General features: G+C 44.9%; 1 protein-coding gene across 3 annotated transcripts in view; it reads left to right on the plus strand.

Annotated features, from left to right (window-relative positions):
* The first annotated feature begins 1,042 nt into the window (after window positions 1-1,042).
* Window positions 1,043-15,629, plus strand: part of NFATC3 (nuclear factor of activated T cells 3) — a 63,058-nt gene continuing 48,471 nt past the window's right edge. For all 3 annotated transcript variants that reach the window (XM_082769677.1, XM_082769678.1, XM_082769679.1), the window contains exon 1: window positions 1,043-1,263. In XM_082769677.1, the coding sequence (XP_082625803.1) occupies window positions 1,164-1,263 (100 nt within the window). In that variant the 5' untranslated portion in view covers window positions 1,043-1,163. The remainder of the gene's footprint in view (window positions 1,264-15,629) is intronic.

Here is a 15,629-nt window from a genome sequence, read left to right on the forward strand (position 1 = left end):
ACAAACCAAGGGCTCGTAAAGGTTTGGGCTTCCTTTAGGAGAGGGAGTGGGCTCCCCTAGCAGGAGCATCAGCCTTCAGTTTAAGCACTGGAGGAGCAATAGCTGCAGTTGCTCATGGGTTTTACATACAGAAACAGCTCATGGTGCATGGGAAGCGACAGCAGAAGGGATGGTGCATTAGAGGATTAAGGGAAAGGCAAACCCCCAGCAGCTTTGTACTCTGTGCTACATGGAGCGGCCCATCCTCAGTTAGACGGGCTCCTCCCTTGCCAAGGCCTGCAGAGGTTTTTCAGTTTTATTTTTAAGCACGATGCTTTCTGCTTCCACCAAATCTGTAACACCAGAAAGGGGCTTTTTGTTTAGGCAGGGCTTCTTCAGCACAGATTACTGAGCTTCTTTACGAGCGTGCAGACAGATGGCATTAACTGGGCCCTCACAATTCACCTGGACCCAGGACCCTACACCGGCACCAAGCTCTGTTCTCATCACCTTTGCTGACCTACAGGCGCACCTGGCTGCAGACACGGGTGGGGCCGCCACACCTGCACATCTGCATTGATGCGAGCAGCAACGCGCTCAGCCCTGTGCACAGCGATACCCTCAGCTACAGATGCACTGAGCAATCCGACCCACAAGGCACTAACCCCCAAACCTACAGCCTGCCCCAGGAGCACCCCCCCAGCCCCGGCTCCCCTCGCCCCCTCCCTCGCGGCGCGCCCCAGCCCCGTGCCCGCCGGGCGCGCTCCCGCGCCGCCACGTGGCGCGCCCCGCCCCGCCCCTTTACGCGCTCCCCTTGGGCGGTGCCTCCCTGCGAACTACATCCCCCAGCAGCCCCCGCGGCCGGGCGGGGCCGCGCGGCGTCACGGGCCCAAACCCCGCGCGAGACAGAACCCGAGCGCTGAGGGAGGGGGGTGTGCGACTCCCAACAGAGGGGCGTGTCCCAGCCGGAGGGAGGCGGGGCTTCCCCGGGCGCGGCCAATAGCGGGCGCTCCCCGCGCTGATTGACAGCCGAGGCCCCCCCGCCCTGCCGCCCGCCGCCGTCCCTCAGCCCGCGGCGCCGCCCGCTGCTATGAGGCGGCCCTGAGCGGCGGCGGCGGCCCAGCGCAGCCCGGCCCGGGGTTGCCGGGGGGGTCTCGCTTCGCTTCGCCCCGCCGGCCAACCCCATGACTACGGCAAACTGCGGCGCCAGCGACGAGTTCGACTTCAGGCTCATCTTCGGCGAGGACGGGCAGCCCGGCCCCGGGCCGCCGCTGGGGCCTGCAGGTGCGCGCCGCGGGGCCGGGAGGGGACCCCGGGACGGGACCGTGACGGGACGTGGGGGGGGGGTTGCGTTCTCCTCACGGCGAGGCCAGGGGAGCAACCAGGGGGGCATCGGGGGGGCTGTGGGGGCGCTTAGGGGGGTATCGAGGGGATTTGGGGGGGTTCCGGGGGTTTGGGGGGGTTTTTGGGGAGTAGCGGGGGGTGTGGGGGGAGCGGCGCCGTCCCGCCCGCCCTGAGGGGCCGCAGCCGCCTCACGGCGCCGCTCCCCGCCCCTCGCCGGCGGGAGGCCGAGGGGGCGCCGCCGCCGGTTTCTTGGAGAAAAAGCAAAAAAAAAAAAAAAAAGTTTTAAAAGACTCACACAAATAAACCCCAAAACTTCGCCCTGCGCCGCCCGGGGAGCCCAGATCGCGATGTGGGGGCGTGCTGAGGTGCGGGGTTTGGGGCCCAGGGACCCCCCTGCAGGGTTTGGTGGCACTGCTGCCCGGCTGTGGGGCGCCCCTGCAGCCTGGAAGCCCTTTAAAAACCCCTCTCGTTTCCTCGAGCAGCGCCCAGCACGCGAATTCCCCCCAAGTTGTCGTGCAGGGGATGAAGGAGAGCCAGCTGTGCGGCGTGTGGCTGCGCTGGACTTGGCCGGCTCTGCGCCTCTTTTGTGACCTACTTGAAATAAGGGCTGGCTGGTAACGCGCCGTCCCGAGCCTGCCCGGTGAGATGGCAAGATAGGTCCGAAACGCAGCTGGAGCCGGGCGAGATGGTGCAGCCATGTTGTTGTGTGCGCTCACTTGCTGGTCTGCAGAAGTTGATCAGGAAAAAAAATTCATCGATACGCTCTGCATAGAGTCCAGCGCGAACGCTGGGGAGTAGTTGCTAAAAAAAACAACCCCAGCCTCCAACTTTTTTGATGCGGAGTTTTAGCTTACAGATTGCTCCAACAAAGGGGGGGATTTTCCTCCCTTATTTTCCAGCTTGGTGGAGTAGACAGGAATAGTAAAAAGCAGATGGTGCTTTTGGGAAGGGGGCCTGAGTTCTGCTAGCCAAAACAAACGCGTTGTAGCACCCGATGAACAGGATGCGTTCAAGTCAAACGGGAAACAATGGGGAGTGTTAATAAATTACAACAAAAATAATGGTGACGTCCCAATTTCTGTTTGCTTTTCTTTTCATGTTAAACTAATAATCTAAACTATGTTACTCAGTTACTCAGTCAATGGTAGATGAGAATGAGAAAACGAGTACAGAAAACTGGACGCTTTTATAGTACTTGTATTTTGGTAGCATTCCTTAACCAGTGGCTCAGATATTACTTTACAAAGAGAGCGAAACTTCCATGCTTGATAATTTACAACTGTTTTTAAGGCAAATTTGAAAATGCGATATTCAGACGACGAACAGATTCGTTTGCTGTGGCTTTCAGTGAGAAATGCTTGGCAGGGGGTTGGACCAGATGATCTCCAGAGGTCCCTTCCAGCCTCAGCCATTCTGGGATTCTCTGATCTGCGTCCCCAACTCAGAAACTTGACAGCTTGGTGACGTGCTGGGGGTGGCTGGTCTGTGCCCCAGACGTGGTCCTGAGGCGGAGGGGTTACAAAAAGGCCTCTGCCTCTTGGCATTGCCACAGCTTAGCTGTCAGTTCTGCCTGTAGATCCAGAGCTAGATTCCTCGTAAGAGAGGACCCTAGTTGGAAGTCGTATACTTTCCCTTTCCCCCTTGTCCAAGTATATTAGTCGAACAGAAGTTGTTGCATCTCCTTAAAGCACGTGTTTCATAATCCCATGTCACTCGCTTCAATGATATTGTCAGTTGTGCAGCAAAGTAAGGGTAAGGTTTTTTTTCTCCTAACATGTAGTGATAATAAAGTGTGTAGGTGACAGGGGAAGGTGCTTAATTTGAAATAAATAATACTTAAATTGCCAAGTTTTCTGTGATTATGAACACTTGGAAAGTTCTTGTGCCTCATGCTCATCTCCCGAGGTGTTTGGGATCGGCATCCTCGTGAAAGAAGTGTCTGGTACTAAGTTCTGGTGCAAATAGCACGAAAATCTAAGTTAATGCTTTCTTTTATGCTGAGACTACTGCAGTATTGTGAGGATTTAATTCTTCCATATGGGTACATAAATAATTATATATCTTAATTTGTGACTTTTTAACCAAAATCAAAAAATGTGACCTATTCATTCATTTAATTTTTTTTTTTTTTTGTTTTTTGTTTTTTTGTTTTGTTTTGTTTTTAATTATTACTTCTGAGTGATTGAGAATGAGAAAATGCTAGACCCAGGCTGCAGTTGCTGTTTTTTGTGACATGAAAGGTCAATATGAGAAATTAAACCAGGCTGTATTCTGAGCTAGCGCATAAAACACTCTCGGGGGCTTGCAGGATGCTGGAACTAAAGGGCTTAGCTTTGTGCTCAGTGGCAGAGACTGAGACCACCGTTCTGCAGTGGAGCTTGTGCGCTAGATCTGAAAATTGTAGCTCTTGCTGCTGAGGGGAATGCATGAAAGATGGCTCTAAGGCACTTGAGAGGCTGTGGCCTAGTACTGCAGTCTGCTGTGTTCTTTGGTTAAAATCAGGGGGATTGCCCACTTCATATACCTCGTGTCCTGACATGAGCATTTGCTTGGGTTCAGAAGTGCTTCAGATACTTATAAGCGGTGTTCAGGCACTGAGCACCTTCTGCCAAACCTCCCCTGGTGTTTCAGTGTCCTTGTCCCCGAGATCGCTTTTATCTTGCAGTGTTCAGCGCTCAGAGCAGGTGGTTCTGGGCTCTAGGTGCAGGTCAGCTTCATCTGCTGACAAAACACTGCAGGCCTCCAGTGCCCTGAGGTGAACCAAGGCCCTTTGTTGTGCTCTTCCTTGCAAAACTATTTTGTTAGTTGGGGCAGCATCTGACTGCATCTGGCCACCCAGTATCAGTTGCCTTTGCTGAAGTAGGCATTTGGATTACGGTATTGTTGGTCCTGTGAACTCCAGTAAAAGAGGTTGCCACGTAACTGCCTTTGTTGGTCAACATATTTGAGGTGCCACCACGTTTGGTCTTTTTAATTAGAGATTTTTGAGATTTGAATATGTAACACTCGACTAGTAGAATTTGAATACTGTTTTTTCTGATGCCCCCACCCCTTCTACCGCTCAGTTTTGCAATACTATTAACTGTAAGCTTGGGAAGTTTGAATTTAGAATTGATAAGGCATTAATCGAGTAAACTGCATAATGGGCTAGGTGCTGCTGTTACAAACCCTGTTGAGGTTGAGGTATAGTAAAAATTGCAGTCTGGCATTGAAAAATGCCGAGTGCAGAAGGGAGCAAGTACAAGTTGCTATGATTTGTTTCTTCAGCTGATTTTTTATTTTCAAGGTTTATCTTCTGTTATCAAAAAAGGTGTTTTTACAAGGGAAGGTCCTTTGAAGAACTTAGAGTATGTGGTACTGAGCTGGGAATTCCAGATCTGGTGAAGTTCTGTAACATCCCAGATTATTATTTATTCAATACGTGAAATGAGGACTGACTTAGAGACTGTCAATATCCAGCAGATGAATTATTTAATTGCTTAGGAAATTGTGACAGCTGAGTTGTTGATGCTTCTGTTCTGAATCCTGTCAAAAATGGGCCTGTTATTTCTGCAGAAGTCTTCCGAAAGCGAAAGGGTTTGTTACCCAGGAGAGCAGAACAATATGCCCACCCTAACCCCCAACTTTTTGCTGTTGAATTATGAAGTGGAGGAAGACAATTCCATAATACCTTTTAGCTTTCAATGTATGTAGTCATCCTTGGTTGTTTTTTGTTTGATTTCCCCAAATACAAATATTTTAAAAGTACTGATACGTTTTTACTATGAGAATGAAAGCTATCTTCCTTGGAGTTTTTGTCCATAATAGCTGTTTTTTGGAAGCTACGAAATAAACTGAGAAAGGGTTCTCCATATTTTCTGTGACTTAATATTTGGTTAGCTAATGCTGTGCAGTTATCTTGTTACTGGTGCATTATTTCCCACAATCTCTCTTACATCCTGAAAAAAAAAAATAGTTGTGGGTTATTGGTTTTGCTTGCTTGGGTTTGTTTGGTTTTGATATCCCAGTTTGGTGATGGATTTAGTGACAGTTCAGAATGTCTTTGTGAGCTGGAGCCCTGCTCTGGTTTATCTGGATTTGGCTTTTTAGTTTATTTGGAAACTTGTATGCTTTTGTTCTACTTTTTTTCTTTTCTTTTCCCTGTAGCTTAGAGCCAGTAGTGTACTGGTTCAAAGCTGTTTCTGAATACCAAGAATGAAATGCTCGTTTGGCAATTGTGACTGACAAAGCAATACCTGCTACTTCCTTTCAAAGCCTTCCCTGTTTGCCCTTCTTTCCCTACGAGCATCCTGGAGCTTCTTGGGCTGCTCAGCAGGTGCTCGCTGCTGGTGTGCTGAATGCCCAGGAGCGATGTCTGAACTTTCCTCAGCAGCTAGGCAGAGATCTCTGCAGCAAAAGTTGGCACTATGTCTGTCATTTAATTCAGTTATGTACTAAAAAATCTTACAGCAGATGACTTGTACTGAAACAGCACCGTAATACTAGTCTTCATAGCTTTGCTTTGATCATTAATATCTAAAACATTTTTCACTTCTTAAATGTGTATTTGTGACATCTTTGCTGTCAGGGGCTGCTGTTAGAGAGTAGAAACCAGGCTAAAATGTTTATAGAAGCCTGCAGTGCACTTGAACTTCTTGTTCTTTTCCCTAAGGTAATGGTTAGGGTGGGTAGTGCTAAGAAAGTCACATTGTGGTAGGAAAGAAAGTCTCAAAACTGGGCTGGGTGGAAGATGCAGGGCTGAACGCTGGCAAGTCATTGTGCACTGCAGGTGGGGGCTGAGGGAGGGCTGCTGAAGGTGGAAATCCTGCCTGTGGCCCCTTGCTTCTGATCCCAGACTGCTACAGATCCCTCACCTTAGCTGGGAAGGGGCAGCCTGTGGGACGTAGCCTTCTGAAGGCTTTTTAAGAGATCAGCTTGCACACCTGTATTGCTTGCCTGAAGTCATCTTACTCTGTTTAGGTTCATTTGTTTGCGTAAATGGGTAGGAGAGCGAGTCTTTGCACAAGATGGTATCTCTGAGGCTTATGTGAATAGTTTGAGCCACCCGTATAAATACAGCTGTCCGTGCTGCTCTGTAGGTGTCTGCTCTGTGCAAGAGAACTTGTGTAGAGGAAGGCCTGGTTCAGCTGGTGCAAGAAAGGGATGAATGAACAAGTTGTTCAAGTCTGTTTCTTTTTTTTTTTTTTCCTCCACTAGAAATAAATGACACTTTAAAACAAAAAATACTTTTTTATTTATGATAGACAGAGCAACAAATGTATTGCAGTAGGAACTGCTGCTTGTGGGGAAGTTTAATTGCTGCCACTATTTTATTTCACAAGCTGGTGAGTGCTGTTGTGTGCATGCAAAAGGCTGATGCGCAGGGACACGATGCAAATCAGGCAGAGGCTGTGGTTATATAATCTGCTGGTGGAGGGCAGGGGGAAAACCAAACAGCTGCATCTGACCAAAAATAGAGGGTCTGTGACAAGAGCTGCACGGCTTGAAGGTAATGTCGGGAGCCTGAGGAAGAACCAGAGGGAGATAGGAATTAAAGTCAAAGCTGGTGTCACCAAATTCAGTGTTGCCTGGCCATTGAGAGTAACGCAGATTAAGATGGTAATGTTCAAATGTGTTGTGGTTTTTCATATTATGCTAGCAAAATGAAGTCTTGCCTCTTTGGGTAAAGCTTGACCAGGAAGAGGCCATTTGGCAAAAGCCAAAAAAAGTTCTGTTATGTGCTGTGGTAGTTGCACCTGATCTAATCTCATAACTTTCATGATTTGGTGTCTGGTTCTTGGCCCACTGTGTAAAGCATCAAGAGGTGCTCATGCAGCCATTTGGAAAAGATCCCCAGTTTGACCAAATGTCACTTACTTCGTGTATGTATTCATCCTGATGTGCCACTTTCTGTTCCCCTCCCTCCAATCTGATGGTGTAAATCTGAACACGTGCTGAGAGCCGGGGTGTGGGAGGTGGGCTGGGTACGGAAAGTGTTTGTGCTGATTCTTTTATCTTACAGATATACGAAAATTGGAAATAAATCGTTTCTTTACTGAAAGCAAAAAGTAGTCCTCTGCTGAAAACATGACGTTTTCCTTTTCCTTGTGCCCTACAACTGCAAATTTAGTATTGTTGCTGTTGAATGAGTGAGAAATAAGAGCAGATTGGGCCCGGGTCAATCGCAAGCAGCAGTTTGGCCGTTCACAGCAATAACGTAACTACAGGAGTTGTTGCCTAAAGCTGCCCTAGTGGGCCAGGGAAGTGCGTGGAGCAGAGCTGGCAGGCAGCCCAGCCCGTAAAACAACATCCCCGTCCTTGCATTTGTCCAGGCATGCCGTGGGGGTTCAGATGACAGTGGAATTCAAGAGGAGTGAAGTGATCAGCAAGGCCAAGTAAAATCGCGAAGCAGGAGCAAGCCCATTAATGAGCCGCTGTTCGGTTCTGCCTCCAGCACAGCCGTCTCTAAGTACGGCGGCGAAACGCTGGCAGCGAGGTCGTGCAAAAATGTGCCGAGCTGTTCAAAGTCTTTCAGGGAAGATGAGTTCAAAGCTGAAGAACGGCAGAGCTGATCGGTAAGAAGGCTTTCTGTCTGTGCTGCCGGCTGCACGTCTCTCGAGTTGACTGAACAGCTGAACTTAATCGTTTACGTGGCTCTTCTGATTAAATGTCTCCCTGACACTGAATGCTTATGGCTGCTTGTCAGACAAAGGGCGATAGGTGTGATACGAGTTATTTTTGGCGGGTTTTGTTGAGAGGGCCAGGCTTTGTTTCTGTATACCTGGGGGAACGGGAGAAGAATCAGCTTTCTGGGAACCTGAGTGCAATGATGGGAACACAACCAGTGATCTTCCAACAACATGGCCATAAAAATGGGAATCTCATTTCGGTTTGGTTTGGTGTGTGTGCTTTTTTGTTGTGTTGTGGTTTTTAAAAGCAGAAACAAATACTTCATTTGAGCATGCAGAAAGACATTCATAGGTAGAAACATGAGCAGGTACCTATGGCTAATACATCACCCTCAGAACTACAGAGTGAAATTATTCATATTAATATTTAGTTTAATAGCAATTGTTTGTTTAAAATGGCTTCTCAGGCTGCTTTTTGGAGGTTATTCATCACTTCTGAAAATGATAAATATTTTTAATATAGCAAAATATTACTAGATGGAGTAGGGCTTTCTGTTTATTTTTTTAATGGGTTGGTGGAGGAAGTTATACTCAAAATCCTGTAAGTGTTCCTCTCTGGACTTGCTTTTAGGTTCTTTCAAACCCAGATTTTTTTTTAATTTTTTTATAGATGAGCTTATTCAGGATTGCAGGAGGCAACTATCTCTCAATTCACCCCTTAGCAAGAGTCTTTGTGTTTCAGTGATTGCTACCTTTCTTTCTTAGGAGCCAATGCTGTGATTTTTTTTTTCTGAATTGTTTTACATTGGTTTGGTTAAACAGACAAATTGGAAGGCCACGTAAACAGAAATTTCACTGATAAGCAGTATTTGTACCATGCTAGAGAGGGAATAAAGCGTTACCTTGTAACTAAACTTGTTTTACAAACTTCTTGTGTCTTCATATCCAAACTGAAAACCCACTACATATCCAGGATCTCAAGCTGGTAATGAAGCCAGGGTGCTTTTATTAACTGGGAGTGACAGTGGTTTACTGCTTTTGGTGTTGGATAAAGGGTGGTGATAATGTCTACAGTAATTGATAAGGATTCATCCATACCTTATATAAATGCTTTCTAGTAGCTGTTCCCTAAATCAAGGACACAAAGGAGCTAGAGTAACAGCCTGATTACAAAAGGTTTTAGTGGTGTCACTTGGGATAAGTGTACTCAAGTGACAAGGCCACAAGAGAATGTGTGGTTTAATGCAGGGAACCGCTAAGAAAATTTGTCAACGTTCTGTGTTTTGCATGTAGCTACTTTAATTTAGGTCAGAGTTTGTGTATTTCATCAGTGTGAATGGTCGGGTCTAGGCTTCAGAGCAGCAGATAGCAGTACCTTTCAAAGGGGTTAGCATTTCTGCTGGCTGGGGGAAGATTTGATTTTAAGCTGATTAGGTGCCTGCTGGAATAAATACAAGTTACTGAGGACTCTATGAAGAGATGGGAAGTTTCAGGGTTTGCACGTGACACAGTCGTGAGGCATGCTTGTATTTTGGGGGATCATTCTGAAAATTGGTGAAAAACTAGCTTTCTAGCTGTGCTTCGGTGTCTCCTTTTGGGTTCCATGCCCGTCTCTGCCTGTGACACTTACTGTGTCAGTCAGTTAGCAAAGTGAACTTAGAGGGGGTGGGGGGGTGATAACTCTTCACTGATGCGAGCACTTCTCATTCTGGCTCATCTCAGTCCCTTAACATACAGAGCCTTTGAGTTCTGTACATGTGAAGTCTACACTCCAGCTGTATTAGAAAATGTATTGGTGAAAAGCTGTAATATTAAAGATTTAAAGTACCTATGTGGTAGGACCGACTGCTGCGGCACAGCAGGCTTTACTCTGTTGTATTGCAGGACAGCAGCTGAAGTAAGGGGTAGCTTTGCTGAGGTGTGAGGGGTTCCCAAACTGGTTTGCTCAGATGCTGTCAGCACCAGGTCTCAGCCAGCACTGTGCTCTGGTTGATAATCAGAAGGAGGCAGGCTCCCGTTTGTCTTCCCTCGTCTTGCTGTAGGACTTAACCTCTCCCCACACAAACTGTTTGTCTTTGCTTATTGCATTTTTTTCTATGCACTTCCACAAAGATCACAGCCCGGGTCACTGTGCTGTCCTACAAACTAAGATACCCATTTTCTTGTACGCACCTGTTTACTCTTTTGGTTTGTTTTGCTTTGGCCCTACTTAAGCACTCTGGTTTTGGTAACTCGGCTTCTGTGCAGTGCTTATTTCAGGACAGAGGCAGACTGTGCTCCTGGACGTGTCCCTGGGACAGCAGAGTGCTGTCGAAACACCTGGGGTGGTGGGAGCTGGTCATCGTGCAGACATGCGGCAGAGGGGTGACAATTTCACTGGGTAGGTCAAGCACTAACCAGAACTTCAAGTAGCTGGAGAACCCTTCATGGAGTCCATTGTCCCCAGAAGAGAACAGATACTGAACCATAAGCTCCAAAAAGTTCTCATTTGAAAGCCTGCTGCACAATCAACCCGAAATACCAGGAGAGCTTGAGAAGGCCCAGGTATAAACACTGCCTAGTGCTTCCGGTTGCTCTTCGCTGTTCTTGTAACCGAACATAGAGTGACTAATTCTTGTTGAAACTTACTGTTACTAACTGGATTTTTTTGCCTGCTTTGTACATCAGTCTAGCCAGCATCTCTCAAAGCATTCTGCAATGAAAGATTATGAGAACTTGGATTTTAAAAACAAGGAAGAAGCTTTCTCAGCTGAGATTAACTCCATTTGCCACAACTGAAGTACATAATTTTTGGAAACGTGCTTGTGGCTTAAGTAGATACACTTGATTTTCATGTTTATTTAGTCTGTTTTTCTTACGTGCCCAATAAAGTTTCATGACTGTTACTTCCCTATTTGGAACTGAATTCTGTTACTTCATGGTGAAGCGTGATTGCTCCATGGACAGCCCTTCTACTTGAAATGTGTACCAGGCGACGGCCGAAGGCTTCAGTTGCACGTTACGTTTTTATTTGGGAGTGACACCACCTGCACTTCCAGTCCTGGCTGCTTGCTTCTCCCCACGTCCTAAAGTTTACGTAGCTGCACTGTAAATCAGATTACTAAAATCATCCGGGTTAAAAATACGACTCTTCTTGTTTCCCCTCCTGCTTTGTATACGTGTGAGTGTGCGTGGGAGGGTAGTTACTGCAGAAAAAAACATAACATGTAGTTACACCCTGCGAGCCAGTCTGGTCTTTTTCTGTGAAATGTCAGTTGTAAACACTTGATAGGCTGTATTATTCTCTTGCTTAAGCTAGAGCAGCTTCGTTACTGCTCTGCGATTCTACTGAGGATAATTAATTCTCATCTAGACTAGGACTCGGAAAAAGATTCATTGACGAGCTGCCACTGTGAAAGAGTGTTTTTCATGCACATTTTCAGGATCCTTGCTTAAGACGAGAAGATGAGTGAAATTCTGGTGGGCACAACAGAGCTGCCTATATCTAGCAGCATACACAAGAAGTAAAATTTATTTTTCTCCTTTCTGGGTAATCAGATATGACCATGAAAGAGAGCACAACATCATTGAACATGGGGTACTCCTCCATCAAATGGTGGTGGAGTAAATTAACCTTTCCTGGAAGCTTGAACTTGCACTGATGTTTTGTGTGTTTGTAAACTTGGACTACAAAGGGGTGTTTTCCCCCTGCTCCCCATTGCTGCCGTAATTGCTTTCACAATTTACCCTTTTTATTACCATTTTTGGTGGCCTGCTAGTCAGTTAGACTCCTCATAAACTAATACGTGGCTGTTCTTCAGGGCTTTTTTGGGTTGTTTGTTTTGAAGTTCCCTGCTAGATCTGACATTTAAGCTTGTTGGAAGACATGAATTGTCTCTGGAGAATGTGCAGGATGCAATGGAAATCTGGAGTTAAATGTCCAATTATAGAGCTTTAGTGGAGTAGTGCGCCACCATGAACGCTGATGGGTTGTCTTTAAGTGCACAAAAAGCAAATTGGGGCTGTTGAGTGGGTTTGGTTTGCTGTGAAGCTTTGGACTCGTTTTTCTCCCCAAGAGGTATATGAATTGCTGCAACTGAGTAGGATAATGAAATTAAAAAGTGGAGCTACTGATGTTTTTTTGTTTGTGTTAACAGATACTTCTGTGGCATTCTTTTAATATCATCAAATTTGGAAAGAGGTAAAGGTGACTTGTGACAGACCTGAAAAACAGAGGAGGGTGTCCTTCTCTTCTTAAAGTTGGGGAATGGAGACAGATTGTATGACTCGTGTTAGAGCACACATGATGTCTGTGGCAATGCTCGAGTCCTTCCTTATGCTATTTAAAGGACTTTATTACTGATCCTGTTTTCACAGTAGTATTTTTGTAAGACCTAGGTCATGTTGCACTTTCTTAGTACCTTATAACAACTCTTATTGTCTGAACCTGTTTGTTTATGGGCTTACAAACCTAGACTAATACCACTGTTTGGATATATTTGGCACAGGGCTTATGTTCAGACATTTGATAGTAATTGACCTTCCTTCTGTGGAGAAATGGGGCTCGCTGCACAGCTGCACATACGCCTGTGCCAGTTCATCGCTGAGAACAACTGGTGGGAAGCATTGCTGGTCCGGAATAGCAGTGTGATATGTCAGGCAGCGAGCAAAATGTGCTTTAGAAATGGTTGTTCTGGGTGTTCTTTGAGCTAACTGAGGAATATTGTTACGTTGAAGTGTAGCTGGCAGCTCAGTCACAGACCAGCCAGTGTTTCGGTGCTGCCAGTGAGCTGCTGTGGGCTCGTGCGCTTCCAGGCAGTAGCAAACGTGTGCTCCAAGTGCTGGAGCGCCTGGCTGTCCTTGAGGCACAGACACACGAGGGAGACACCAGTGGCAGGCTGCACCTCCGTGTAGCTGACGGGCATGTTAGGAATACAGGGTGTGCGCTGCCTTTTGTGAGCCCACTAGTAAACACCATCTCATTGGGGAGGGGAAGAGGGCTTTGCTTATTTCTAGAGACTCGCTGCCTCCGCCATGCATGGTAGTGTGTGGTGTTGTAGTAAGCTAAAGCAAAGCTGAGCTTCTCTGTGTGCTACCAATCCAAAAGGCCTTCCTCGGTTGTACAACAAAATGTGTCTGATGTGGTTTTGTTCTTAACAAACGTTGACTTCTTGTTTTGTTTCTTGGTCTTTAAATGCTTACAGGAGCAAATTACTTCCTATAACTGAAGTTAGTTAACTTGATTGATCTGTAATTCTTCACTGCTTTTTAACCTTTTACTCGGGCCAGTTTTCTTTACTCTGCATTGTTATTAATTTTGTTAATTTCCTTGCTTGCCTTTACTGAAGAAGCATTTACAGTCTACCATTTCAGGATTGTGGCAGGATTTGGATGTGGATGGCAGTGCTTTTCTCTGTCCTTGTGTTTTGCTATGTCCTACTGAGCATCTTGCCTCCATGTGCTTGTGGTGGCTTTTCTGCTCTACCTCAGTAATCTGACCTAGTTTCTGTTTCTTCAATGGTTCCAGCACATATTTTAAGGTCAGCAAAGGCCTAAGCCGTCTTTACTCCTTTATTACAACATCTTTTGCTCCCTTACAAGGATTACTTGGATGTAATAGCTCTCCCATTCAGTTATCTGATTTCCATAACTCCATCCCTTGCCATGGATTTTTGCATAACTCCTTTTTGCCTTGTACTTGCCTTTTGTGATACTCCCGTGAGCTTGTTTACTCTCTGATCTCTTGAAGTCCTCTGTTGGATTTCTTTCAGCTATTCTCACTCCTTTCCATCTTAAGGATTGTCAGGATTTTTTTTTTTCCCCTCCTTTCTTTCAGTGAAGTTGTATTCATCTTTGTATGCTTACTAATTCCATCTATTTAGTTAGAGGGCTCTTGCAGATCAAATTCTTTATACAGTTCTTAATATGACAAAATTGTTGGTAACTAACATAGTAGAATTAATGAGACAGTCCTAATATTTAATGTTGTTCTTTGTATGAGTAACTAGCAGATTATTTTAACACATGATTATAAAGTGAGGGGTGGAGAACAGGCACAAACTAAGATAAATCTTAGTTTGGTTTATTGATCATGTCTGAAATTGGCTTGCGTGACTTAGACTTCAAAATATATTGTTTCCACAGTCTTAAGTGCGCTTGTGGGATTTGGCGTTCATTAGAGGCTAACATGTTCTGACTGCAGGTTTCCAGCTGCCTGTGTTTTGAGTACACGCATGCATGCTGCTGGGGAGGGATAGCAGGTGAACGCCCATATATAAATGTAATGTTACATATAAAATCACACAATGCATGTAAAACTATTTAGTATTAGTCTTAAATTCCTTTTTGCACCTCTTAATGTGAGGATCATTGTCTGTGTAGTCTGTTCCTTGGTAACAGTATGCTTTGTCTCCACTTGAAGATGCTTCCTTCTCGTCTCTGAGGAGATGCTGTTCTGTTTTGTTTTGTTTCTGAATAATGGCTTTTAGTTAATATTAAGATGATTGCTATTAATGAAGCTGAATGACTTGATTAACATCCTATTTTTTTTTTCCATCGTGGAAGGGCCTAAAATACATGGCTTCCTGTCTGGGTATTTTTATTTGATTGTGAGACAGAATAAATTTATTTTAAAACCATCTTCATTTCAGGGCAGCAAAGGCAGCAAATTGAGGGATAATACTGAAACATCTGCTAGAGTTAATATATATTTTTGAATGATAAGTGACTTCTGCTGAGTGTGTAAAAAGAGTCTGTTGAAAGGGTCTTTTGCCTAATAACTTTTAATGAATCTTAAAATCTGAAAAAGTTGGTAAAGTGTTAATATTCTACCCAGCACTAAAAAACAAAACAAAATAACAAAATAACAAAAACAAAACAAAACAAAACAAAAAAAAACACATAAAAGAGCTAATACCCTGAGATACAATTAATGCCATCTGATTTGCATTTACGGAAAATAGTCAGATGAACATGGTGTCTTATCATTACATTTAATAAAGGAGCAGGTTTTTTTTGTTTTTTTTTTTTTTTTTGTTTTTTTTTTTTGTTTTTTTTTTTTTGTGGAAATATATAGGTTTCTGCCTAATAGTCCCCTACTACTGGAAAAAAATAAATAAAAGCAACACTAGAAACTGCACAATTTTAATGGGTGAAAAGCTTTCCAAGTGATTCAGCATTAAAACAAATTACTCATCCTATAGAGACAATATTGTTAACAGATTTTTCAGACTAGTTTCAGTATTGAGTGGGAATAATCCAAGTACGTTGAATTCATCTTCTAGGAGATGATAGAGTGGTGAACAACTTGAGGGTCTCCTTCACGCTTTGTATGATTTTAGAGGGAAGGATCCTTTTTACTAGGGAAGTGAGTGGAAACGTAGCGATTACAAATTAAGAAAAAAGATGTGTTTTCTACTTATTTCAAGGACAAATATATTGTAGGAGTGCTTAATCCTATGCTGAGAAACAGGGCAAGAATATCTGCATTGGTTCTGTGGGACAAAGCTGCTGATTTTGTTAACTGGACTTGCACTCCCTCGTGATTGCTTGTTTTTCTTTGGAATATTTCCTGTGTTTGGGATAAGTTTGTGAGATCTGGGAATACTTTGCCTTTTTTATGCTGAACAGCTTGCGCTCAAACTTTGCGAGACTCAATTTGAAAAAATGCTGTTCTGTGGGATGGGCACTTGAGAGTTTTCTAAGCAACCAAAAAGGCCT

The sequence above is a fragment of the Aythya marila genome, assembly GCF_965140915.1.
Source record: "Aythya marila genome assembly, chromosome: 12".
Lineage (NCBI taxonomy): Eukaryota > Metazoa > Chordata > Aves > Anseriformes > Anatidae > Aythya > Aythya marila.